The following is a 27,178-nucleotide window of genomic DNA, read 5'->3' as shown; positions in this document are numbered from 1 at the left end:
TGCATTTCATAACACAACTATTGCTGCACAGGGGCTTTGTAACTGTTTTGCTTTGATACTTTCAGATGCAACATACACAGCAAACAAACGTTATCAACAGAGTCAGCAAGCCTCGTGATTTAAGTGTACCTGCTAGCAGACAGAACAAAAGCATCAATAATTACACAAGCACAAAAAATGCTAAAACAGATTTTACACCTGACCATTAGAATATTCAATAAGGGATAAATGACGTCTTAAAGACTGAAGATGTACCAATGATAGAAAATACTATTTTAGCAAGTGTGTTGTCATACTGCTTTTGAAACAGATGGTGACTATTACTACTGCTGATACTATAAGTAGGACATAATTGTGGTTTATTTAGTGTATGAGTTACATATTAATGATAACTAAAACCATAATGAAGTACATAAATACTCCATAACAAGCTATGCTTAAAGTCACCTACACATCTGAAGAAAAAACTAAATGTAGCTCATTATCAGTAGTTAACAGTGTACAGTTAACATGCACATATAGAGCAAGTAAAAGTTACTGGTATCATCTATTATTAGAAAACCAGCACTACAGGCTGATATAGTGATACAGCATGCTATTGAAAACAAGCTAGAGAATGACAGAACTGAACTTCCAGAGCTCCTCCAGACATTTGGTTGAAGTATAATCACCTATATCTTGCCTGAACAGCTAGTGAAGATGCTCTCTTCAAAACCTGCTTGGACTACAAGCAATTTTCCTACAGTGGGCTATGTTATTTTTCTATTTGCAAGCTTTCTTAATATTTAAGCACATTTCTGCAAATACATATTTTGTCTTAATCAACAGGCAGAGAACATTCTATGTAATGCTTTGTCACTTCGTAAGAGAAAAAACATCTGCCCTTCTGTATTCTCAGAACAGTCAACCATTTTATTCAGTCATCATTCATTTTGCTTCAAGCACTGATCATGCTAAACAATGCTCAAGTGCCTTGCATAACTTGTGATGTGCTCAGTGTTTAAAGGGGAAATTTGCTTGCATCTCAGAAGTGAGACTACAATTAGATTCAGCAGATACGAATGAATTTATCTGAACAACTCAGCACAGATACAGGAAGAAACAAGAGGCATGTGCGTGGTCTTGATGTCTCGCACACGCTAAGTCTTACAACTTCTACCATTAAACTCATAATCCAGTAGCAGCACTTCTCACAGAAATTGTTCCACCCCACTCCAAAATTTAAACCTTACTCTGCAAAGCTCTAGATGAACATACATTCTACTCTTGCAGTCACTTTCTGTTTAAAGAATCAACCCTCTATCAATCTCTAGGGTTGTTTTGGAAAAGAATCATTATGTCTTCCAGCAGTCTTCTTTACACCGCATAGTAAGACAAGTAAAGGAAGATTTCTTCATAGTAACAACTAATTTGACACTGAAAGCCATGTAAACTTGTCAAATTTATTCAGAAAAGAGACAACTCTGCACTTTACGACTACTTGCTTTAGTTCAAGTCTGTCACTAGTCCATTTCATAGCTTTACCATTGTTTGGCCATCAGCAACCTCAAGGGGACCAAGCAGGCAAACAGCTGAAAAACATTATTGGAACATGGAATAGGCTATGAGGCCAAAGGCAAGCAGAATGTAGCTTGAGGTTATGCAGTCAATGGCCTGAGAAAGGCCTTGAAAAGTGAAACTTTGTGGACAACCAGAACACAATCTTAGTAATTATAGGATTAAATGACAAAAAGAAACAGCTGACAAAGATATGGTGCCTGTAATTATCTCCACAGGACGATGGCAACTGCATTGCATTGGGAGCAAAAGAACCATTAAAAATCAAAGCTAACAAATAACCATCAAACTATATAGAGCTAATATCTATAAAGGTGTTCACTGCAAAACAAAAAACGAGGCTATAACTGTGTACTGTTCATAAAAAACTACTTAGTTGGATACAGCTTCCTCTTCATAACTTCAAATAAAACAGTTCACTGTTCTTAGCACCTGCCTGTGAGAGCTGCTCTGAAGGTGATGTCTACATTATTATGTTGCCCCACTACATCAGAGGTGGGTGTCAACCACGCGGCAGCAGATACTGAACCTTTCTGCCAAGATTCCATTATACGTCATTGCCATGCGACAGATGGCAGCAGAGGGGCAGTCTGACCAAATGGCATCTGACATGGAAGTGCATATGAAGCAAAGATGTGTCACTGAATTCCTCCATGTGGAAAAAACAGCACTCCTTCACATTCACTGACAGTTGCTGAACACTGATGAGACCAAACAGTGGATATGAGCACAGTGAGGTCGAGGGTGGTGTTTCTGCCGTGGCAACAGCATGTCACCTCTGCTAGTACCTATTTTGACAGGATAGGCACACAGGCTCTTGTTCATTGCTAGCAAAAATGCATAGCTAAATGGTGCCACCTATGCTGAAAGAATACTATTTTGTAGTGAAGAATTTGCTCTATCAAGTAGTATCACTGTGCCCTGTTGCAGTTTCCATGGCAATAAATAGGAGGCACTGTTCAGAGCAAGCTATGCATGCAAGTTGAAAAATATTCCCATGCGGTTACTAGCTACAGCACTCATCAGCTTAAACACAATGTTCATAGAAAGTTAGTTTTGGACTAAGAAAAAGAGTCTATGTCTAAAAATGCCTGATTTACCTCTAAACAAAGAACAAAAGCACAAAAAAGGAAAGGAGCACTTTATTCTAAGAGGAACATACAAGAAACTTCCAAACAAACTGATGAACTAAGACTTAACTTAGAATACCTTTTCAAGCGAAATGCCACTTCTCTTCCTGTCTATTTTTGTATACTTACCTTTAATTTGGGAGACAGAGTTCTATTATTTTAGTAACAAATGCTTACTTGCCCCTTTTCTGTGCTTCACCAAATACATTGCACACGTTACAGAGAACACATTTGCCCAGATATTTAAGTCCCATGGAACCCCATCCTTCAAACATTTACAGATTCAAAATATAACAAGTGATACAGAGTATCCAGAGGTTACACCATTTTTTCCTTTTCCCTCTTAATCTTAGGTTTACAAAAATCAAACCTGTAATGCCCTTCTGCATTCAATGCATTTGCAGCATTGAACATGCAGAATGCAATTCAATTCTCCATTATTTCCACATTTAGCGGAAATCACTCCTTTAATGATATATGATACTTCAGTGGTATCACCACTCCTTATTAAGTTCTTTTGAGCTACTTAACTTATAACCTAATCTGCAAATGCATGGTAAAGCAAGCTGATAAATATCTCATGCTTTTTTCCCCTATTCCTTCACTATTCTTTTCCACTGTCTTCACAGACCTATTTTTTCCCCAAACTTCTGTCAAGTTTCCTGCTTTGTATTTCCTATTAACGCTTCCCCTCCCACCACTGCAAAGTCATACTTTTTTTTTAAACTTAAATTCTCAGATTGTAATCCATTGTTCAATGCAAACTATGATGTATCACTAACTAGGAAATGCAGTACTCTTTCATGTTAGTGCAAACAACATGAATTCACCACATAAAGAGTGGTTCTAGGAGGAGGAGAAGTCCATGTGCCTTAGAATTTCTACCAACAGTGGATTTAGACATGACTGAGGCTAACTCTAGGAAGCCAAAACAAAGTTCCACTGGGATCATTTATTCAGTTAAAATCGTTGACAGAGGAAACATTCTCGAAGGGCATGAAAACAACACTCTTACTACAAGAGACTGGAATTCCACGTTACTGCCAAGGAGCAAGTGACAGTTTAGAATCATATTTTGTCAAAGGAAACTAGTGCTGATCTACCCAACAGTGCTTACATACAGAAATACACTACATACCCGATGCTTTAAGCTCTTCTATGCACACTAGCTTCCATTTGCTTATCTTCATGTATTTCACTATTTCATAAGAGCACTGAATTTTACTCTGATTGTACTCTCTCAAAGTCCTTTAAAGAACTAAACCAGTTATCTCACTAACATCTTCATCTTGCAATTCCCTACCCCTCATCCTTTCTGATTTAGATTATAAAGATGTCCTATCTAATCCCAACAACATTTAACAATTTTAATTTATGGGAATCCATCCCATACAGCATAAATTGCCTTCATACATTCGAAGTCCATTAATAGAAGACTCAGTGCTTCATCCTACTCCCTATCAGTTTAATATTTTTCTCCTATTTTAAGATCCTTCATCAGTATAGATAACTACCTATTTACATTTCCCATTTTCTTCTATTCTATCTTGATTGCCTAAACAGTTCTTTCTGCCTAAAGCAATGCTTGCTTTTCCCTCAAGGAAGATCCACCTGTATTAAGACCATCAGGAAAAAAACTAGAAGAACACAAAAGAGTCAATCTCTAAATGAATAAAGACTATGCTATTTAATTAAGACTACAGAGAATTATTTATTATTTTTTAAATTTGATCCAAAAATATTGTCGCCCATTCAAGGTCATTACACAATTTTATGCTTTTAACTGTGTCATACAAGCTCACAGTCTGTTTTTAGGTGTCCTAATTCTGTTCTTTTCCAGCTCCTTGGGCCCCTCATTGAGAATAGTCTTGGCTCTGAACCACACTGTTTAGCAGTTATAAACACCAATGAGTTATCAACATTGTTTTTTCTCCTAGAACCAAAACACAGCATCATGCCAGACTGTATGAAGAAAACAGCTTTGTGCCAGCTGAAATTAAGACACTAAGCTATCCAATCAAAAGTTAAAGTTCTTTAATGGCAAAAGAAGTATTCCTTTTCAAAACAGGGGAAGAGAGGTATTCCATACCATGACATCACACAGAAGGAGCTTTGAAGGGTCTTTGAAATTCACGTCTCTCTCAAGATGCTTGGGAGGCAATGGCTTAACATCGCCCTGTGGGAGGTCAGCAACTGCTTTTGCATCACTTGCTATATCTTTATTTTTATTTGTCCTATAATTATCCTTTCCTCTATCTTAGTAAATAGTTTTTTCCTCAATCCACAAGTTCTACTTGGTTGTTTCCTCTCCGCATCCCATTGTGGAGTGGGGGTAGAAGTCAGTGAAGAACTGTGTGGTGCTGAGCCACCTGTCAGGCTAAACCACAATACTTAGCTAAGTATATTAGGTATTCTCAGATGTTTCAAGTCTCAAGCCAGACTCCTCAGGTAGAGAATTACCTACTGAACTGTATTTCTTTATTTCTGTTGCTACAAAAAGCCCAAATAATTTCTTGGTACATCAAGATCTGAATATTCATGCATTACATTATAAAATATACTTCATTTGTGATTTTGTATCTTTCTTTTGGAAAGGTCTGTCAAGCCAGACATAACTACTGTTTTCACAAAGAAAAAAGTGTTCCCGCCTCAAGTGTGTTTTTTAAGTTTACTTGAATATACTGCTAGGAACAAAAAAAAAGTCATTTTTTTCTTTGTTCCATTTAATATCCCTTCGATTTGGACTCCTCTCTCCCCCACTCTTTTAGGGCCAACCATAATTCCTCAAATTATTAAAGGAAACATAGGAATATGTACACATTGGTATCCACAAACGTCAGCATAGAAAAAATAACTTCCAATAATACTGCTCCAATATAGATAAAATGTAATTCAAAGGCCTTCTATTGATACACAAAGAGGATAACTTCAGCTTATTCAGCTACATCTGAGACACTTCATGACCCAAAACACTACTGCGCTTGACTTGAACAATAACCATAGAAATAGTTTACAAAGCTGCACATTATATCAATTAGCTTAAATTGATGCTCAGCTGGTGGAGTATGCTGAAGACACCATTTCAATTCACTATCCTTCTATATTTGCACTTTTGTGTGGTCTATGATTTCTGCTCAGATTTCATGTGCTCTATTGCCGTCATCAATACAGCAACACTTAATCCACCATTCCTTTCAGCATTACTGGAAGCTTTCACCTGAATATATTTTATGTAGAGGCTCACCAGCACACTTTTTATGTCTGTCCAGATACTGCAGCACTTGGAACCAACGGCATGGCTAGCACAGACACTTTGTCAAACAAGACAAGGCACAGCAACAGGCTAACTTGTTTTTTTGCCCCTCTTGACAGCTATTCAACTATTGACTTTCTAAACAAAACAATACAACCAATCACGTCTTGACTACAGGTAGTCTTTTGACATGTCTGTTAGACTAAGCAGAAGCACTTGCCTCAAAAGCATAACAGACAGAACATGATTATGAGTAGTATCATTAACAGCTAGGAAGACAGCCTCCAGCTTCAGTTTTTTTTTCCAGCTTTACAGAGTTTCATAAAAGAGAAACAAGTATGCTAACAATGTTATGCCAAAATCTCTTGCTTTTAAAGTCAACATCTGGTTTCAAAGAAAACTAGATCTCTCCTCACTACCCCAAAACAACTTAAAAGCATACCTAGTTTGAGGAAAATGAGTTTTTTTTTAAATATTAAAATGTATTTGAATAAAACATTTTGTTCTTTGAACAAAAATTAGTCAACTGCAGTTTTTCTTAGTTCTGAAATACTAACAGAATCCACAGCAAGCATCACCATAGAGAATGCAGATAGCAGACAGTTCATAAAAGGAGTATAAACTGAACTCTGTGAGTATCCCTGTAGAGGATAAAGAACTGCATTTCTTTGTTATCACTTCACTGTTTGGCAGCACTATAGATGGGCTGGTAACTCAAAATAGTCCATACATTTGATTAAGTACACAAGATAATTTTCCACCATAATTCAAGTATAGGACTGCATTAACACAAGTGTGATCCATCAGTATTGTATTCACTAAGTTAATGTCAGAAGAGTTACATCATTGTAAGCACAAGAAGGAACTCAACCTGACAAGAAAAAAGCATTGTTTTCGTTACCTTATGTTTTACACCATCATTAAGACCAAACGATAAAAACTCACTATATTTCTTGCCAATTAAACTTTCTGGATTATCATATCAATATAATCGTACTAGCAATGGCAAATTTCAGATTCCCACTTCACTCAGCAACAACACTAGCAATTGTTACTCTGCTTTTTATCTATAATGCACAATATTCTTTCTATGCATTACTTACAATAGAGGAAAGCTTTTATTGGCAATTCATATTTGGAAGGTTTAGTATCCAGAAATCACTTGTAGATCTTCAACAGAATTTCCAGTGCTATTAAGAACATCAGTAACTAAGACTTCCATGTCAGACTACAACCACCAAACAGCCAGGTGTTTTAAAAAACACAGACCACTGTCATTTGTATAGCACTACTAACAATTCAAATACTTGTCATGGAGTTAATGCAAAATCTTTTGTCACTGATTTATATATTCAAGTAAAAAAGGAAGCAGATAGATAATTGCAGACACTTTAGTGATTTTGTGATTCTCACTGAGAATCAAAAAAGCATACTCTGAGTTAATGACAGCAAAGCCACAATACCAAAATATTCCAACCACTCAAACCATAGTAACTTATATAAAAAAGCAATTGTTACCAGCAAAAAAAAAAAAAAGATCATGGTGCTCAAGTCTTTTGTTAAGTCCAATATATGTTTCTGCTCCTCATACAACAGGTGCTTTTTTTGAATCAAGCTACATATATTACCTGAATCACCACAGAATCTCAAGCATAACTTCTACTTCAATAGTAACAAAGTCTATCAAACAGTATTAGAGATACAAAAAGGATCTATCCACCACCTCCCAAATCTTTGAAGACTACATTAACACCGAAAACATAAACATTCAGATGTCACATCTGTAGAGAAACCTTTTAGTTATGAACCACCAGTCTCTGTACATTATCAGCAAGGAAAATTCAAAGTAAAGTAACCCAAAGTTAACACTTTCTATCTCTACGTATAATCCCTTACTCACCTGAATCATAGTTTCTTTCTGTGGTAGAGAGAATGCTCTCTCCTCATGTGAAGATGGTTTGTGAGTGGGCGGAAGATCAATCCTGTATTAAAAAAGATCAAGGTATGAGAGGATGACAAGCCATATTTGTAAATCATGCTGAATGGTCAGAAAAGGCTTGTAACTAAAGTCTTGCGCATAATCGGTTATGAGCTTTCTGAGCAAAAGCAAAAGGCTAATAACTTAAATGCCTAAGACTTCACGTATATATTCTTTAACTATAAAATCTAATAGAAACAGACGCCAAACAGTTATTTCTAGTCAGTTTAGAAGTTTCTCATCTATAGGGTAACACCTGACTCTTCCAAGATCGAGAGATTCAAGCATATTATTCTAGTCCTCAATAAGCATTAAAAGATGAGGGAGATTCCTTTCCCATACAATTTAAGTGTTAACTGTGTACAGTATATGTGGAAAAAAACCCAAGAACTTATTTACAGATATTCACCACCGTCACTTTTTAACGCATGCTCTAAATCAGGTCTACATGGTAGCTACGTGGACTAAATCCCTCCAGAATTTGTTAGCTTAGTTTTGCATGTCCATATCACCTATCTGGACACTTCCCTGTGCTACCTACTGCAGGGAATCTGCTTTAGGAGAGAGATTGGACTAGATGATCTCCAGAAGTCCGTTCCAACCCCCACAATTCTGTGACGTCTGGTGCTTAACACAAGAAACCATGCGCTGTATCTGAAGCTTAACAAGTAATGTGCCAGGAAGCACATTAAGTCAGTTGTTCCTGAGCATACGTACCTATATGTATATGCTTGCTTCATTTCACATGCACAGTTAAGATAAATGTTAGCGGACCTTTACTTCTACAGAGCAAAAGTTTACTTTCATATTTGGGCTATGTTATATATATATATATATATATATATAAAATATATATTATATAAACCCATATTTGGGTTACAATAAACCAGTAGTTCTTATGTCTGTGGCAAGTCAAGATGGATCTCCCTCTATCTAGCTCAAACTCTAAGCAATTAGAAAAATATAAGAGAAAACAGAACTAAGATGAAGAATATGTAAATGAATATTTACTACCTTTGAAACAAATCCTTAGCTTCTTCATTAAAAAAAAGCAAATGGTTTTTACGTGATTACCCTGAATACAGCCCTGAAGTCACGACCACTTACAGATTCTAAAGAAGCTCAGTCATTTGAATTACGATATGAACTAAGTATTTTGTACACATTGTGCTCAACTAAAAAAATTCAGTACATACTTACACTTTGTCAAGATAGGATGGCCTTTTCTTCCTTGGGGTCAGCAGCACTGTCACAAAGATGGTAATGATAAAAAGAGCAAGGACTGCTCCAATCACAGCCCCTGCTACAGCAACAGAAGATGTCTGCTTAAATGGCATATCTGCAATGTGATAGCATAGATTACACTTTTATGAAGTTCACATACTTTCCATGCTCAAACAAGCTATGTCAGTGTTGCTCTGAGGAAGGCCTCTTCTCTCCAGCACCGAAAAGAGAAGAGAAAGCCACTTCCAGTACTAGCTAGCACTCTTGTGATCCTTGCTCCAGCCGCCCATTTCAAAAATTGGTGAAATTAAGCAAACTCTTAAGTCATGAATATCAATTTCACTGACTACTTTTAAAAAATACTAGCTACATGCTCCAGTTTTAAATTTCATGGCAAGATGAAGATGAACACATACTATTTACATGAACGAGGTATGAATCAAAAAAAACTGGAAGAACTATGATATTACCGGTGATCTCTTCGAATTAAGTCTACAGGAAGGAAAAAGTGAAATATACAATCAAGAAAATAAATACTATTAAGAACAATGCAAACTCATTTATGCTTGGCTCACACTAAAAGCAACTGCTAGGGCTATGTTTCTCTACTACCTAAAGCTAGGAGAAACAGCCATTTGTACTAGTATGTACAAATAAGGAGGGGCTATGTGAAGAACAGCAACATTTTTTTCTTTAAAAAAAAAGGGTTTTCATTTGACTATAGCAGTGCTACATCTTATGCTTAACAAACTGTCATACTGAATGAGCACATGTCAGCCATTAAACATCACTTGTTTTGCTACACCAGGAATTCACTAAGTTGTAGAAGATTTCTAAAAGTGTGAACCTGCTAGCAAGCTCTGCTTCAACATTAGATTCAACATTCCCAACTTCCAGTAACTTATCCAAAAGTTGTGCAACAGGAATAATTCACATGGGCTTCATTAAAACCACTATTTGTAAATTACTAGTGGCATACAGCAACAACTGTTCAGATCTGTATTGATACAGAATCAGAAAGATAGCAATGAAGACGTTTCAAGTTAACACAGCTCTACAGTTACATTTCTAATGCAACGTACCCCATTTATTTCCCTTCAGAAATGTTCATATCCTTTCTCTGAACATTAAACAATCCTCCTCAATTTAGCTTCCTAGCTGAGGGAATTCTAAGAGCCTTTTCAGCTGCCTAAACATCCAAGAACAAAACAACTATATAAGCTGTTTTATTAATTACTCTTCAGCAGTTCAAATGCCATTTTACACTGGACTAAAGCACCCCTTTACTCATCCCTGAGTTCAAAAGAAAAAAGCATATGAAAGACCTGGCAACAATAATCCCCTGGAACCACTTACATTTTTAAGCAACAGGAAAAAACTGTATTAAACATATAATACATATATTATAATACATATAAACATATAATTATAAGAACTAAGATGGTGTTTGTTGTTGTGTGCTTTTTTTTAATTTGGGAAATTATGAGTTTATCCGTTAATTTTAACAAACACGTTACAGAAAAATCAGTGTAATGTATTGCTTTAGGTGACAACTGTTTTTACCATACAGCTTTTGTAACACAAGCCTTATTTGCCAGTCACATACTAGCGTATATGCAAGAATCATATATATGAAAACTTTAATTCCCCTCTTCTCATAAAAAAATGGGCACATCAGACAACAGAAAGATCAATTGCTGCATTTTAAATGGCTTAAATTTAGATTACACTCAGTGCCATCTCATTTAAGGAAGTGTTGTCAGAAGTTAATACACAGGACTAGGTTCAGTAAAAGCTTAGACACAGAACTCTGTTTCTGCCGTGAGAAAAGTAGCCACCCATTCGCTTCCATCCAGGAAACACCGCAATATCCAAGTGAATGTCAAGTACACAAAAAGCAAAGTGCAATTATTGCAGTGCTCACTTAATTTACTTTTCTGAACTGCTTTGACCAGATAACAGATTTTCAGTGTGATAAGATGAACAATAAGAAAACCCAGACTACTTTGAGAAGATAACAAGCCAGAGAGCACTTAAGATGTATAGAATCAGCTACATCGTTCTTTGATCACCAATAGGTGTAAGCAGATGGGAATGAAGTTACAACGCATAGTTAAAGAAGAACTACAGCAGCTGAGTAAAGAGGATGCTTTTTCTTGTTGTGGTTCTTTTCCAAATTCTATCCTATACAGTGCATCTACAGTGCTTGAAGTGCAATTGTATGGAAAGCAACTATCCTTTATTCCTAAGGTTCATAGTCTTCAAGTAATTTCTAAAGCAACTCATTTTGAAAGGTTAGGGTCTCCAAGAAGAGATGCTAAAAAGCTGTTTTAACAGTCTAATTAGAATAGCTCCTAATGCCTGTGGTTTTGTTTTTAAGTGTGTCTGTCAAACTTTTTAAACGCTACCTATATTCGAGAATGTAATAAAAAGTTTATTCACACAACAGCCATTTAAACTTACAATCTTTGTTTCTTTAAACAGCAGACATAATATACAAAAACATGGCAACACTTGTATGCCCTCTACCTATTATCAGTTTCAACACCAAAACACTTCAACTTCTTAACCAATGGGAATTAAATATATATCCTTTTCTTTAAAAAGCAACAAAAAACTCCACAGAGAAAAGATAAACCATGTGGAGAAAATGTTTATGGTTGTATGGTTTTTAAGTAACACCATCTTTTAAAGATGACATATCAAGTACTGTTGTTTGAAGAGAGGTATGGTCTCTTTATTCCAGAAATAATTTGCATCAGAACCCTTAGCTAGAAACAAACTCTGAGTTTGCTCTCTAGCTACTGATACACAATATAATTTTCTAATGTTCTTGAGACTTTGGTTTATGTATCAGTATTCCATTAATCCAGATGTAAACTTGAGTTGTTTAGGGAAGGTTTTCCATTTGAATTTCAAATAAAACTGTTTTAATCTTTTTTTTTTTTTTTTTTTTTTTAAGACATGCAGTCATATGCAATCACAGTGTATTGTCTACAACACTCAAAACAGCTACTTTTGTAAAGCTTTAAATGCTTTAAACTACCAAAGATCATGAGGATAGCAAAGTAATTCCAGCAACAAACTCCACTCATGAAGTAGCTGCAAGCATGTGACCCATTTCATTTCAAATTTAAGTGGGTTTTTTTTTCCCCACTTTTTCATGCTTCAAATCCTAAGACTTCTCAGCTTCATTTTTTTCCATGCTAGACATTTTAAGATGGCATTTGCACACCATTCCTTCTTATTCCGAATCCATTTTTCTACAATTCAAGCACACTGTTAAAACACTAAATTGTTTGCAGTGAAAACAAATCCACTGCAGTACAGAGACTGCACATTTTTATCTCAATTGCTGTCTTACAAGATTCTGTAGTTGCATCATTGCATGTTTTCACTACATGAAGCAGCTGTGCAAGTGTTCACTTCCCTAATAATAATCTGAAGTTCTAGATACTCTCAACAAAAGGAAACATTCTAACTTACGCAGAAGCAGAGTAAAACCATTGCTTTAGCTTCTAGTTGTATAAACTCCAGCAAACATTTTGACACCTCTTGCACACAATGTTTATTGGCATCCCAGAAAATATTCAAGTTGGTTTCCACCTCTAGCTTAGAAATCCATTGAACTTTTCTTACTAGCTGCATCCAGTTTAAATTTGAGATACCCATTTCAGAAAGGGTTCACTGTACTTGCAAAAGGAGACTGATGTTCAATAAAAGATTCTGACATCCTGACAAGTACAGGCTTAACAAAATACCATATTGTATGTATATATACACAAAAGATTTATAAATCAATGACTATACAAAAATAATTTTCTTATTCAAACAAGCCTTTTACTAGTTTACAGTTACTTCTCAAAACCTTGTTCATAGATAAGTTACTTTCAGTGCAATGACTTCTATTAAGTACATCGTTACAAGAAGGCTCATTAAAATGCTAAGAGGTATTCATTTTTGTGCAGAAAGAAAACGAAAAATAAAGCTTTGATTCCACTGTAACTCATCGTAACTGGTAAATTATTTGTAATATAGAAGCATTAAGATTACCACAGATGGCAGCTAGATTTGAGTAATTCACTTACTACATCTGCAAAATAAATGCCCCACAAAATTTTATTCGATCACTACGTAAACTTTTTTTTTTTAATTTTAAATCAGAGACCCAAGACAGCCACTTCATATTCATTAACAAGTTTGATGGATAACTTTAATTTAGCTTTTTCTTTTTTAACCTCTGACATAAACCGTATTATAAGCATTCCGCTTTCAAATCCAAATCTAAGACAGTAGTACAACATAGGGAAAAAAAGCAGCTCAAATACATTTCTCCCAAATTCAATATTTGCAGTTGTCAAGTCACAATATAAAAACCTTCCAAAAAAAAAAAATCAGTTTCAAAAAGTTTATTCCTCCCCGTATGTAAGTATAAACAATCTGAAAGTGATCAGCCAATGAAAAGAAACGGTGAATACAAGTTTTGTTTTCAGTGGCTACTACACATACCACTCCCTCCGGGATATTACCGAGCCATCTATGTGAGAAACAAAGTCTTCTTCATTGTCATCGTAACAAACACCACCCATATACTTCATCCCCAGTGTTCCACTTTCATAGTAATCCATCGGTCTTTCATAACGTTCCTGGTACCTGTTAATATTGTCTATATTGTTCCACTCTGGTTTTTCTGGGTCTTCTAAATAATCTTTAGATATTAAGCTGTTCATTGGATGCTTTATTTCTTTTTTTATACTGTCAGGGTAAGAATCCACATCATCTGACTGAAGAACATCTATTTGAGACTCTTTTTGCATATCTGATGGTGGAATGTAGTTCTTAGCAAAGTAGTCACCACGGAACGTCCGTCTTCTCCTATAGCAGATAATTCCAACCAGAACACTGACCAGTATGAGGAAGAGGGCCCCACCCACAGCACTACCGATGACAGTACCCCAAGTGTCTTCCTGCATTGCTGGCAAAGTTGATGATGGGAAATCTATTACTCTAGGTTCTGTTGCTAAACCTGTGATGCCATCAGTCGAAGGATGCCAGGGAACCGTGGGCAGTCGAGTGGTAGTAGTAGGAGGATCTAATGAAAAGAGCAAAGAAGTAGACAAGACACAGAAAAGGCACAGAATGTCAATGCAAGCTAAATCAGTTAAGAAAGCAAAGTTGATGGGTATGTTCTACAAGAATAGTTTTTCATTCTCAAGTTCATGTTACTATGAAGTCTTACACTTTCTACAAGCTTTGAACCACTTCAGTATATTTTGGTTTGATCTGTGCTGCAGGATAGGAAGTTTCCTTCAAGTGTGCCAAGAAAAATTATATTTAAGTAGCTATCTTGCACTCAAAGCAAGCTGCTTTTCCTACTCAGATGTTCATGGTTTAGAATTAACCTCCCTTGTGGAAGAATGCTGTCTATTATATAAAACCCCCATCTCCTACCTTTCCAGACAGCAATTAGGAATATTCAATCAAATTGTTTATGCCATAGAATAAATTACTCCAAACTCCCCCATTACATATTGTTCAAGGTACTAAGTATTATAAGAATGAAAAACTATGGAGTTGTGTACTCAGCAGCACATGAACTACTGATTTCAAGCTATTCTCTCCAAAATCTGTTGCATTAATACCTTACTCAGCTTCATCTTAGGGTTAGCATAACCCTAGGAAGCATGATTTAAAATTGCACGTATTAAACTCCATAACACTACATTGAACAAGGAGCTTTCACAATTTCAAGATAAAAACTAGGAGATTTGCAGTGAAAAAGCGTTCTCTCCCATTCCTCCTAGAAACCAATTTGACTCCTCAAAACAATTCTACATTCATTCAAAAAAAAAAATAATTTTTTTGTCAGACTATGCAAGGAAACAAGAGACTGCCAGAAACTGAGTGCTTCTTGAGCATTAAGTTTTTCCTTTGCTCTTTAAGTCTACTGGAGGAGATGTATGCAGCTGTATTGAAGACAAGGTTTCAAGTCTTGGGCTGTTGACACAAAGATGCTTTCTGAAATTATCCCAGCCAACTTTGAGGTGACATGCAATACCAGTTTCTACTTCAGCAGTGAAGTAAATAAAAATAACTTTCTGCCTCACCCAACGTAAGGTAGTTTTAAAAAAAAAAGTAAAGCAATTAATTCTAAACATATTATTACAGCTTAAGTATTTTAGAGAGAATATTACACTGACAGTCAGGTAGCCATGTTATTTAAATGCCCATAAGCAAGATTCATCAAACTACTAAATATTACAGACGCACCCTCAATTTACCACCGCAAAAAGTAAAACTGCTAGAACTGGAAATTTGTTAAGCATCCAGTTATCTGATGAAACATAAGCTTAAGAATGCATGATTTGTGATTTTACTATTCAGAGACTGTGACAATTCTCACATTAGTCAGAATTGCCTTATTGATCATCATTGCATATTGTATTTCAGACTGTATATTGTATTTCAGACAGATCTCATTTCAATTTAACATTTTAAGCTTGACATGTTACATTTTATATAGACTTTCAAAGCAGATAATCATATTACCTGATTATGTATAAGTGGTGATTTGTTAGGGAGGCATACGTAAATGAATTAATTTGACAGAAGACAGGAAATTGAACAAGGAAGATGCACTACCAAAATGAACAAGAGGAGTTCAGATTGTGATTTTAGTTAAAATGGATTTAAAGTGAGTTTCATAATTTAACAAAGAAGTAGAGATTAAGTAATCCAAATTTACCAGGGTTCCCATGTCCTACAATTCCACAGATCAAGGAGTTAAATTTGAGCCTCTCCTTCTTGAAAAATGTACTTTAGATACAAGATGTTAGCTTAGCATACAATTTCAGATCGTACCAGCAATATTTACTTCAGGATGTACGTACACAGAAACATACACTAAATACTTTACCCATTTCCCTCTGATAATGAGGTTAAGTCTTATCCTGCACATTCACAAGTACATGCATCCTGGAAAGTTTAATTACCACACATAATTGTTACTGCTGTTTCATACTGCTATTAATATAAAAGATTTTTGTACATTTGTTAGATCTTATTCACAAGTTATCAAGTTGTTGAACTGCATTATCTACAAACCCTAGTTAGCATCTTGATCTCCAGATGACTACAGTTGTAGAGGCAATTCAGCATCTGTTTATATGCATTCCTGGAGCGTATAATCATAGCAACTTTTATTGTCCATCTGCGTCACTATCTTCTACCGTAAGAGAATGACAGCTCTCCTTATTTGTAAGATTAATTACGATCAGGAACATGCAGTGTTACCTTCTTATTTTACACAGAGCTTTCTGAAAACATACAGATAATTTTTCCATACTTTCCACTCCAAGCATATTTCACAAATACAAAACAACATTGAAAACAAGAATATTGAAGTTCCTTACCTCCACTCCATAAAACTTCATTTGTATAACATCTCAATTTAGAGAGCTTGCTTCGGACAATTCCCCCCAGCATATTTGACCACCACAACCTAGAAAAACTAGATGCTACATGCCAACTAGTTCTCTTCACAACGGTAATATTTCACCTCATCAGCAACTTGTTTCTTTGCATTCCTTATGCTTTTCCACAACACACTGTTTAACTCCACATTAATTATTTATATGGTAATTTAAAAACTATTTCCTACTGATATTTTTCTTAACCTCCTAACTTATGACAACATTTCACATTATCTCTTTGTCTCTTACTGTGTTGGGGGCCCTTGTTCAAATCCTTAAGATGTACATGCTGAAGTAGTAAGGACAAGTGAAGAAGCACAAAAGTATTATTCTGTTATATATGGCTATTATTCTCATTAAAATAGGAACTGTAATTGATTAAACCAGGAAAAGTCAAAAGCCTGTATTCTACCACTGCTGAAAAAACTCACTCAATCCCTTGATGCATAAAACAGCATACTGTAACTTTTGCTTTAAGTTCATTTCTACTATGAAAGGTGAGATGAACTCTATATCAAGCATAGCTCTAGTACCTTCTCAAAATGCACCACAGTCCTGATATAGTTATAGTTTGTTTCTTCTCCATTACTTGTCTCCAAATATTCCCTGAGAATATTGGTAACATCTTTCAGCAGTGGTTTTGCTTTATTTTAGTCATGCAATTGTTATTCTTCCTTTAAATTAGGTTCTTGATACGGTTTTCCCACCTCTTCCAATACATGAACCGTACCTTAGACAGGTTAATTTATATAATGAAGTTCAGTAAACTGCATGATTCACCTAACACCCCAAACACTGTATCTGCCCTTCTCAATCCCCTTGCAGCATATCACTGTTCAAATGCTCTAGATTTATCTTCGAAGTCAACAGAAGCTAAGCCCTAAAGACATGTAAATAAAGAGTCAATCCTTAGAATCAGACAGATCATTACCTTTAAAAAGTTAAGTTCTGTTTTAGTACCAACCAGTATATCACTGCAAAAACAAACTGCTGAGCACAATATTTTTCCACAGTAAATGATTTGGTATTTAGCACAAGGGTTGCTCTGAAATTAATGACTCCTATTTTATTATATTAGTCAACAGCATCAGAGGAGGATGATGGTGGTAGGGAAGTAAAGGTTGAACCTCCCCATCAATGTTCTGTTGCTTTGCAGCAGGTGGTAGCAGAGAGGCTGCCTGACAAAATGGCATCTGATGCATACAAAGCAAAGGGGTATAACTGAATTCCTCCATACAGAAAAATGGCACCCACTGACACTGATGCTTGTTGAATGTTTATGAAGACCAAGCAGTGGATAAGAGTACAGCAAGGCAGATGGTGGGTGGTACTTTCAGCAGTGGCGACAGTAACATGAAAGACAAGCCATGCTCTGGATGGCCACACAGCTGCTACCATGAAATGAAGAACATCCTACCTCCTTCAAAGAAAAACCTACCTCCTTCAAAGAAGATTTGAAATTGTTAGAGAGAAAATTTGAAGGAGGTGACAAAAGAAGCAAGTATGAGCTTTTCTGAACATAAATCTCACCAGTCACTTCTTAAATGCAGAGGAATTAGGCCACAACAATGTAAGCAAAGGAACAAATTGCCAGGAAAATAAGAATCCTGTTTTACATGAAGTACTGGAAGTCAGTATGTTTTTACCAGATTAAGTGGTTGACACATTAAGCTGTAAACTAGTTTTGGAAGTCTTGTTGCTGCAGTGCTAGATCAGGAACTTTAACAATACTTGATCACCTCCAAATCCCATAAGCAGCATGACTTCCTCTGTATAGTTGTTCAGCAAAGGAAAGTATCTTCACATCACCGAACAAAATACTGCGAAGCTAAGTGTGAAGCTAAGATATCTGTACCAGTAAATTAAAGAAACCCCCCTGGCTTTAGATACCATTTTAATGTTGCTCAATTCATCAAGACAGATCGTTCACTGTAGCTACAATCTAACGTATCTACCATCTAATCCTTGTCAGCTACTCTTAATAGTCTCCTGAATTCAAAGGTATTAAGCTAAAGGTCAAAGTAAAACAATGCCTGTAAACTATTTTGAAATACTAATGCATATAAAGGCAAAAAATATTTTTGCTCAGGTTACATTCCAAACCTATGAAACATTTCAAATCAATAGCTATCTACTTTCTAAAGCTTTACAATTACCAGTACCATAACTGCTCAGAAACGTTAACTCCACAAGGCACCCCTGACAGGCTCATTATTAAAGTTTGAAAGATAATATGATAACATAGCTTCGTCCACTAGCTTCCGAGCTTCAAGTAACATTCTTGCCAGGTCTTATACAGTGGAAGATGATTAAGATAGAGAAATAAAAAAATTAAATGATGACTCTACATGCTTGCATGATGAAAGAAGGACATTCACAGGTGTCACTCATCATGACTAGAAAGTATCTGATCAGTTAAGTACAGAATTAAGAGTAAAAAGGGAGTAAGCAGCTTGCTTTAAATTTTACTATTTCAGTCTCATTTTATGCTTATTAGATTGTCCCCTCCACAAAGTAGCCAGGATGGTTATTATATAAGAGACATTTCACACAATCTACTCACCCTACATAATTTCAAGCACATTTCAGTTGTTTAATAATCCAGTTAACACACAAAAGTTACTCTCATAGTCACGGTTAAATGAGATTGATATTAATTTCTGAAAGCAATACAATTTTTGGACTTGATGAACACCTCACTGCTTCCTTAATCAACTCTTCCATAAGTTGATACAAATTGCTTTTAATTGTTTTGTTGTTCTAAGTAGTTTAGAAGAGATTACAGATATCTCAGATACTTTGTGTTAGTTAATGCGTATGCATTATTTGAACACTATTTGCACCGGTGTAGCACCAGATTCTCGTTTGCCTGAAAAGTCACCCATATTTTCTTGGATGTTCACGATGCTGTATGCCCCAAGATTATAATGATCATGCTTTTAAGAAGCAACATTTAATCTGCCTCAACTAAAGTGTTTCTTATTACTGGTTCACATAACTTGTAGAACCATAGTCTTGAATGATCTCTAGATAGGAAGTTCCAAAATTGAACCTTACAAAAAAAATTTAAGATTTGCACTGTAGTTGTTGCAAAAATAAGTAGTACTAAGTAAAACTGAGAAAGAGGCACACAAAAAAACATTAATGCAGCTTAACTATCTTTGCTGTAAACTAGTTCTAGTTGTTTATCATGGGCTAGAAGAAACCTTAAACTACAGCTCAACTGGCATGCATTTCTATTTCACTTTCTGAAAAACTTAGTCTGGGAATTCATGCTTGCCCTTCTAGTATGTTAGTAAATTATCATTCAAATTATATTTGCAGTATATATTTTTATGTGTGACAGTCATATGAAAGAAGTTCTACTGACAGCATACAGCATTCACAGAATTGACAACTCCAACAGTTACAAAGTTGGGTCAAGTTCTCCCCTCTGTAACGTTAGTACAGGGCTCATGACAGAGTATTGGAATGCTACATTCCAGGAGCATATTTCATCAAATCAAATGACATTCTGCTAATTTTCATGATTTAATTCTCACAATAGAACAATATCTTCAGACTGTTGCATAGCCACGAATCAAGTTTCATGTAAAATGTAATGTTCTGTTTTCAAGTAATTCCATTGTCTGCAAGTACTTAGACATTTCTAGATAACTAGCTCATTAAATAGTTATTTAGAACAGCTCTCCACAAAGGCCCTCCATGGAGCAAAGACTGACATGCAGCATGATTACTTCAGTATGATTAACTGAACCACTGTCCCTTCTAAAAATGCTGCTAGCTACCCAAAATGAATTTACAGACACTGCTTTAGGCATCCTCTATCTTCAGTTTTTATCTGAAGCATTCATTCTCATCTCAACCTTTTGAGCGCTTGTGTTTAGTTTTATGTTTTTAGGAAATCATTTATATTTCTTTTCATGTAGCTTGTAACCTGTCAGAATACATTTTAATGCTCCTTCATATTGTGAAATAACTACTGTTGGGAATGTACTGAAAAGCAGTAACACACAAGAAGTGAAATACTAGTTTTTCCTGTCTTATTTCCTTAAGTGATAACTAAAATTAGATCAATAAGTGCTAATATATTAATTTAAACAATCCATTGTTGAGTTTGGGAGAGCTTTTTCACATTTGCCCAATGCTATTCAAGTATACCTTGTTAAATCATGGTGTTCTCTTAGAGAAGGTGTCACAGTACTTTGTTATATAGATACAAGTATTTTTCACAACAGAACAAGTGCTAAAAAGAAGAACCAGTTTCCTGTATTATGCCACGTAGATGAGCAAATAGGAGTTCCGCATCGTTGACTTCTCTGAAGACAGCTGTTCCCCATTAACATTCATTATGGACCAGGTATTATTTATTGTAGTCAAAGTCTTACTAAAACACAAGGTAGAATTGGATAAACCAAGTTAATCTACCAAGAAGTAAATCTCAGAAGCGCTACGGCAACAAACTCAACCATAAGAACTTCTACTCTTTGTTGCTATTATGAAGAGCCAGTTTGATCCCAAGTTTCACTGTAGCTCTGAACTCCATACTTACCTTACATACAATGAAAAGACTCATATTGAAGCGCCACTTGATGCCTGAAATTTGCTATTTCAACTACTATAAACATTAGAGTCAACACATTGTTGTCACTAAGAAGTAAGACTTACCTAATATGTAGATAGTCTTCTGATCACTTCTCTGACCAAGGGAATTAGTCACCTTACAGATATAAGTCCCAGTGTAGTTGTAAGTCAATGGGCTGTTGAACTGCAGAGTATTGTTGACAGACAGCAGTCCTTCAGGCCACTGTCCATCCAGCCTAAAACAAAAACAGTTGGCTATACTTCAGCTGTAAATCCTTAAGACCAAAGTCCTAAAGTAATTAGGTTAAAATGCATCTAGTACTAGGCTAGTAAGGCACTTGCAAGATACCTACAAATTAAAACAACTAAGGAAGCCATCTCAAAACAAACAATAGAGGAACAAACTAAATCAAGCTGTAGAAGTTAATAGTTAAACTAGGATGAATTTATACTGCTGTCAAGATAATATAACTGTCTTTTTCAGCCATTTCAGCTATCATACTAAAGAATATTTCTGGCAGTGCAAGCTTAATTTACAGGATAAAAAAATCACTAACATTTCCCAGCAGGAGCTGAAACAGATTCTTCTCTCTCAACCTGCCTTCCCTAATATCTATCTCTCCTACATTATAGCATCTTAATTCAGTGTGATGCTTAGTGATCCACTTCAGGAATCAACTGGATAAAAAGCACTGAAAAAAAATCAACTTCTCCAAAACTACTATTTTCCCAAAGCATCCTAAACATAATTTCAATAACAACTGTGAGAGCACAACAAAAGAGAACAGACACAGAAATTGGAGCTATTTTAACATAGCTGTCAAGTGCCTATTGAAACATGCCTGATCTAATGCCTAAATCAATCTTGTTGCATCTCATCTTCCTTTCATTTAACCATTAAAAAGTTAACCAACTCCATAATCAAGCATGATCACCAGGCCTGCATACCATACAAGCATTTAGCAAATAAGATTTGATAAACAGCATCAAAACAAAAGCCACCTCAACACCATACTAGGTTTGCTATTAACCTGTGAAGTTTTCCTTCTTTTTTCTGAAGACTATTGCATAGAGTTTCTACAGCTATATGAAGCTGATACAAATGATTAGCAATATATTTTATTCATTTTGAAGAATATTATAAGATAGTCAATTTGTTACAAATGTAAACAGTAGAATAGAGCTTTCAATATACACAGCATTTTAAAATATTCCTTACAACCTTAGGCAGCAAAGATGACATTGCACTTGCAGCAATTAAAGCTTCTAGGATACCACACCAAAAAAAAAGTTATGATTTGAAAAACACTACAAAGCACACACTTTCAATACATCTAGTCTGCCTCCTTAAACAACTCAAGTTTTCCTTACGCATAATTTTTTCCTCCTTAAAAGTTCAACATTCATTAGTGTTACAGCTACTCAGGTCAATTTCATATTTGCTAAAGCAAAAAAGCACACTCCTTTTACTCCAGTAAATTAAGTCTTTCATGTATAAGTTGACTTACTGGTTGCCTTAGTGACTTAATAGTTACTTCTAAAGCTTCAAGTGCTAAAAGCTATACATATTTTTTCTGTAAACAATAATTGTATTGCCTAGTTCTTAAACTTAAATCCAAGTAGTGAGTACCTGGCTCATCTGAAGAAAAAGGCAGTAGTGCTTTCGAAGTCCTGGCATACTACTTTAAGCAGTTTTTTTTGTGTTGAAATATCTCATCATACTAAGTTTAAGTTAAGCATATAGATAAAACATTTAAGTGTGATCAAATTCTTCAGTACAACACCATTCTTCAATACTGACTCTATACGCCTATGCGTATGTTTAGGATCAAGTCTGTTACATGACTATAATGGTTAGTTTTCCCATCAAACTGGCACTCAGTTACTGTCAAGTTATCATTTCCACTTTTTCTCAACACTACAATGATTATCATTTTTATATGCTAATTTTTAACTGCCACTGGGAATGCAAGGAAAAGGATTACAACTGAAGAACAGTAAATATTCCAATGATTTTACCAACAGAAATACTTTAACACTGCTGCATATGAATTCATATTGTGCTCACAGAAGTTCTTTCTTTGATTTCTGCAAGCATCAAATGAATTTCAAGTAGCTTTATTTCATTTATCCACCTCCATCCCGTGCCAATTTTGATCTATGTTTACTTCTATCATCTTTTTCTGTTTCTTGCCTGATATACAACCACGGCTGCAAAAGCTACACAGTAAATTTCAGAGTAGGGTCACCCCATCCACTTACTCATTAAATTAAGCTATTATTTCAGAACACCCATCTACATTAAGTTTTATTTATTTAAACTAGAGATATGCATTCAAAGCTTAGCTTCCATTAAGCTGAATATTGCATTTATCAGTCTTGACAATTACTTAAACACTCTTGAAAAACATGACAAGTTCCACAATTCAGTAAGAAGTACTTGCCTTCTCAACTGTAGTTTACAGATTTTAAAATGCAGGTATTGATAAGTCTTTTCACATATCTAGAATCTACTTCATGTAATATTAAAATGGAACTAATCAAATGGTCGATTCCCTACTAGATGTATCAAACTGCCCAATATAAAACAACATACAGGCTATGCTAATTTAACCACCAAAGATTTTATTGTAATAGTAACAATAAATTGTCCAGGCTCATGAACTTCAAAAATATATACCCATCCATATTCACAGAATGGCCAGGGTTGGAAGGGACCTCAAGTCAACTTTGATCATGAATCTCCAACTCGCCTGCGACATGCAGGGCCGCCAACTTTCCTATTTAGTACTAGACCAGGCTGCCCTGGGCCCCATCCAACCTGGCCTTGAACACCTCTAGGGACAGGGCATCCACAACCTCTCTGGGCAGCCTGTTCCAGCACCTCACCACTCTCACAGTAAAGAGCTTCCCCTAGAAGTTCTTCCACCAGAAGACACCCAACCCAGATCTTCCTTCCTTCAACTTAAAACCATTTCCCCTTGTTCTGCCATTATCTACCCTTTCAAAGAGTTGACTCCCCTCCTGTTTATATGCTCCCTTTAGGTACTGAAAGGCTGCAATGAGGTCATCCTGCAGCCTTCTTTTCTCTAGGCTGAACAAGCCCAGCTCCTTCAGCCTGTCTTTGTAGGGGAGGTGCTCCAGCCCTCTGATCATCTTTGTGGCCCTCCTCTGGACCTTCTCCAACACACAAATCCTCTACCCTATTTTTAGAAGGCTGGTTAACACCATTACATCCTACCCAATACAAGTTACATAGCCTGTTTAGTTTACAATACCACTTCAGATTATACCACCATAATCATGCCACAAGTCCTTCTTTTGTAAATATTTACCTGGTCCACATGAATTCCATAGGTAATGGATTTGCGTCAGCATTACATCTGAGCTGAACATTTTCTCTTCCAATGAACCAGTTTCCATCATATCCAGTTACTGAAACTTCTGGGGCATCTGCCAAAAAATAGTTTACCTATCAGTAACCACAATATTTTCTTTCAACACAAACAGAGTAATGATCAACTTGATGCAAAAGGTTTTCATTTTTGCTGTTTTAGTTTTGATTTTTAAGAGCCACAACCACCAGAAAGAAATAAAATACAGTCCTAAACATAAGCACAATACATAACAGTAAATTAGAAAGGGCATAATACAGTTGTTTTAACTGGTGCAGCTGTTCCACTCTTTTTTGTTTTGTTTCTTAACAAAAAAAAAAAAAAAAGAAAAAACAACCAGCACTTAAGTAGAAGAAATTCTAAAGGAAAGAATCAATTTTGCGTTCCTTTCATATTCCTTGGTAATTCAAAGCTACTTCTCACTAGTAAGATACAGCAAATAATCAGAAGCAGTGTTTTGAAAAGCAAGGTAATTAGGAAACCAAGAAGTTCACACCTGCCAGTTGAAAAGGTTAACCATTATCCGCTGCCATTGTAACGTGCAACTATGTTGTTTTGCAACTAAAAAAGCAAGCGGACCACTTCAGACAAGTGAGAGAGACCCTGAGGAATTGTTAAAAAAAACAGCAAAAAAAGAACCATCGTTATGAGTTTGTAACAGCTCCTACAGCAAAGGCATAGCAATATTTCTAAGGGCCGCAAGTAGAAGGGAAGACTACAACACACAATCTCCGATTCTCGTTTGCTCTTAAGCTGCTTATACGCAGTGGCATTGCAGATTCTGAATTACATGCTAGCAGTAACTTTCAGTTATTAACGTCCATTCTTCTCTTAAACACAGAGCCTCAATCTCATTCATTGTCAAGACAAGTAGTCCTTGCTTCTGCTGTTTTGGTCTCACTTAAATCTGAGACATCATTTCAACACTGATAATAAAACAGTGATTAGAACTGATCTGTATGTCCAAATGAGCAATTGCTCATTTCTGCTTAGAAGGAGAAGACATTTGTGCACACAAGACAATATGCAAACGTTCATCCTTTACAAGTTCAAAGCCTTTATCTATCAAGTCCTAAACTACCAATGCAAGAAAGTTGTTTCAAGTCTCAAGTCCCAGATAGTAAACATTACTTTCAGAAAGAGGGGAATGAGGTGCAGCAGCAAAGGCTACCTCAGTTCAAAGCAGTGTCCTTACACGATCTGAACAAAACTTTGCCAAACAGAACAAATGTGTAAGAGACTTTAGTTACACACCGATGTAACTAAGTTCATGTTTTCCAGTCATGAGATGTCTTCCCACTAAACTGTCAGACTTCAGCTGCATGCTGTTTTGAAGTCCTTAAGTCAGAACAATATCAAAGAAAGAATTAAAGACAGCTTATTTTGCTGTTTAACAAAATTGCTTAACAAAAAAAAAAAAAAAACAACAGATCACACACGTAAGGCTTATTTTCTTCAGCAGTTTTAATCTAAGCAGAGTCATAAGCCAACTTGCTTCATATTCATATCTTCTAAAGACAATTTAAAACAAATCTGTTAGACAAACCCGGTACCTGAACAATTTAAAGTTGAGTAACAAGTACTGGTACTGAATATATTACAATCTTGTTTTCTTATGCAAATTAGAAAGGAAAAAGCTTTACGTACAATTTTAAACTTACTGAATGCCCTCCTCCCTTAAGTCATACTTTAAACTCGTCATTACAACCATAAAGTGTTATTTGATTTCTTTAATACTGCTGAAATCATAGGACACCGTGAGGTGTTTATAGACCAAACTTCATCTGTAATTTTTTCTTTATTGACTACCACCATGAATACTAAGTTCACCCATGAGCCACAATCTCAAACAACCATAATGCTATTTTAGCTTTGTTACTAGACTTTTTAATTACAACAGAAACCCTAGACTTCTATTCCTGGCTGATCCCTTATTACATGCTTTTCTAAGCAATTTTCTGAAGAATTAGATGTTCAACATGTCCCTATCAAACCTAAACACAGATAAAGACACTAGTTATAGTAAATTCATCAAGTAGCAACAGCTACTTAAAAATACTTACACTGTATATCCAACACATGAGAGAATCTTATCTCCTTTTCCAAAGCTGGGTGCCTCACAATACAAGTTATTCGTCTTCCTCTTGCAAATCGTGTAGGGACAATATTATACTGACTTATGACTGTCACTGTTTCATTTGGAAACAAAGTGGAGCTGGATTCCATTTCACCAAGACCTCCTTCCCAGTCAATCTCCGCAGCAGGTTTTCCAGTGGCTGCTGTACAAATGGCTGCTATTGTTTGATTTGCACCATCAATCAGAGGGTTTGGTCCTTTCGTTAAGCTGACAATAGGTTCAACTATGGGGGAGAAAAAAGGTAAATTTAAGCCAGAAAGAGTTCAGAACTTTCACCTAACTCTCTCACATAGCAACACTCATCTAACTCATTTTACAGAGCTCACACTGAACAGGCAATATGTAAATAAGATCAAATGATTATCAAGGATAAGAACTCTGCAGTGCTTTGGCCCACCAATATTGCATTTGCTCATGACTTGAAGTTTAATGCTGCTCATTCCTTACG

At 35.8% G+C, this 27,178-nt stretch overlaps 1 protein-coding gene across 4 annotated transcripts in view; it reads right to left on the bottom strand.

The window, feature by feature from the left end:
* The window catches only part of NECTIN3 (nectin cell adhesion molecule 3), a 63,213-nt gene that overhangs the window by 6,031 nt on the left and 30,004 nt on the right, over window positions 1-27,178 (bottom strand). For 2 of the 4 annotated variants that reach the window (XM_042810230.1, XM_042810232.1), the window contains exons 3-7: window positions 26,657-26,953; window positions 24,534-24,651; window positions 21,283-21,434; window positions 9,119-9,257; window positions 7,841-7,922 (exon numbers count right to left, since the gene is read on the bottom strand). In XM_042810230.1, the coding sequence (XP_042666164.1) occupies window positions 7,841-7,922; window positions 9,119-9,257; window positions 21,283-21,434; window positions 24,534-24,651; window positions 26,657-26,953 (788 nt within the window). Of the gene's footprint in view, window positions 1-7,840; window positions 7,923-9,118; window positions 9,258-13,323; window positions 14,235-21,282; window positions 21,435-24,533; window positions 24,652-26,656; window positions 26,954-27,178 lie in introns of those variants that run through there. The other 2 variants (XM_042810231.1, XM_042810229.1) reach the window with 2 other exon arrangements.

Source organism: Centrocercus urophasianus, unplaced genomic scaffold (genome assembly GCF_019232065.1).
Source record: "Centrocercus urophasianus isolate 14NV4802_14NV808 unplaced genomic scaffold, USGS_Curo_1.0 seq_12, whole genome shotgun sequence".
In the NCBI taxonomy this organism is placed as follows: domain Eukaryota; kingdom Metazoa; phylum Chordata; class Aves; order Galliformes; family Phasianidae; genus Centrocercus; species Centrocercus urophasianus.
Note: the sequence above shows the minus strand (reverse complement) of the source record. Positions and strands in the feature narration are given on the sequence as shown.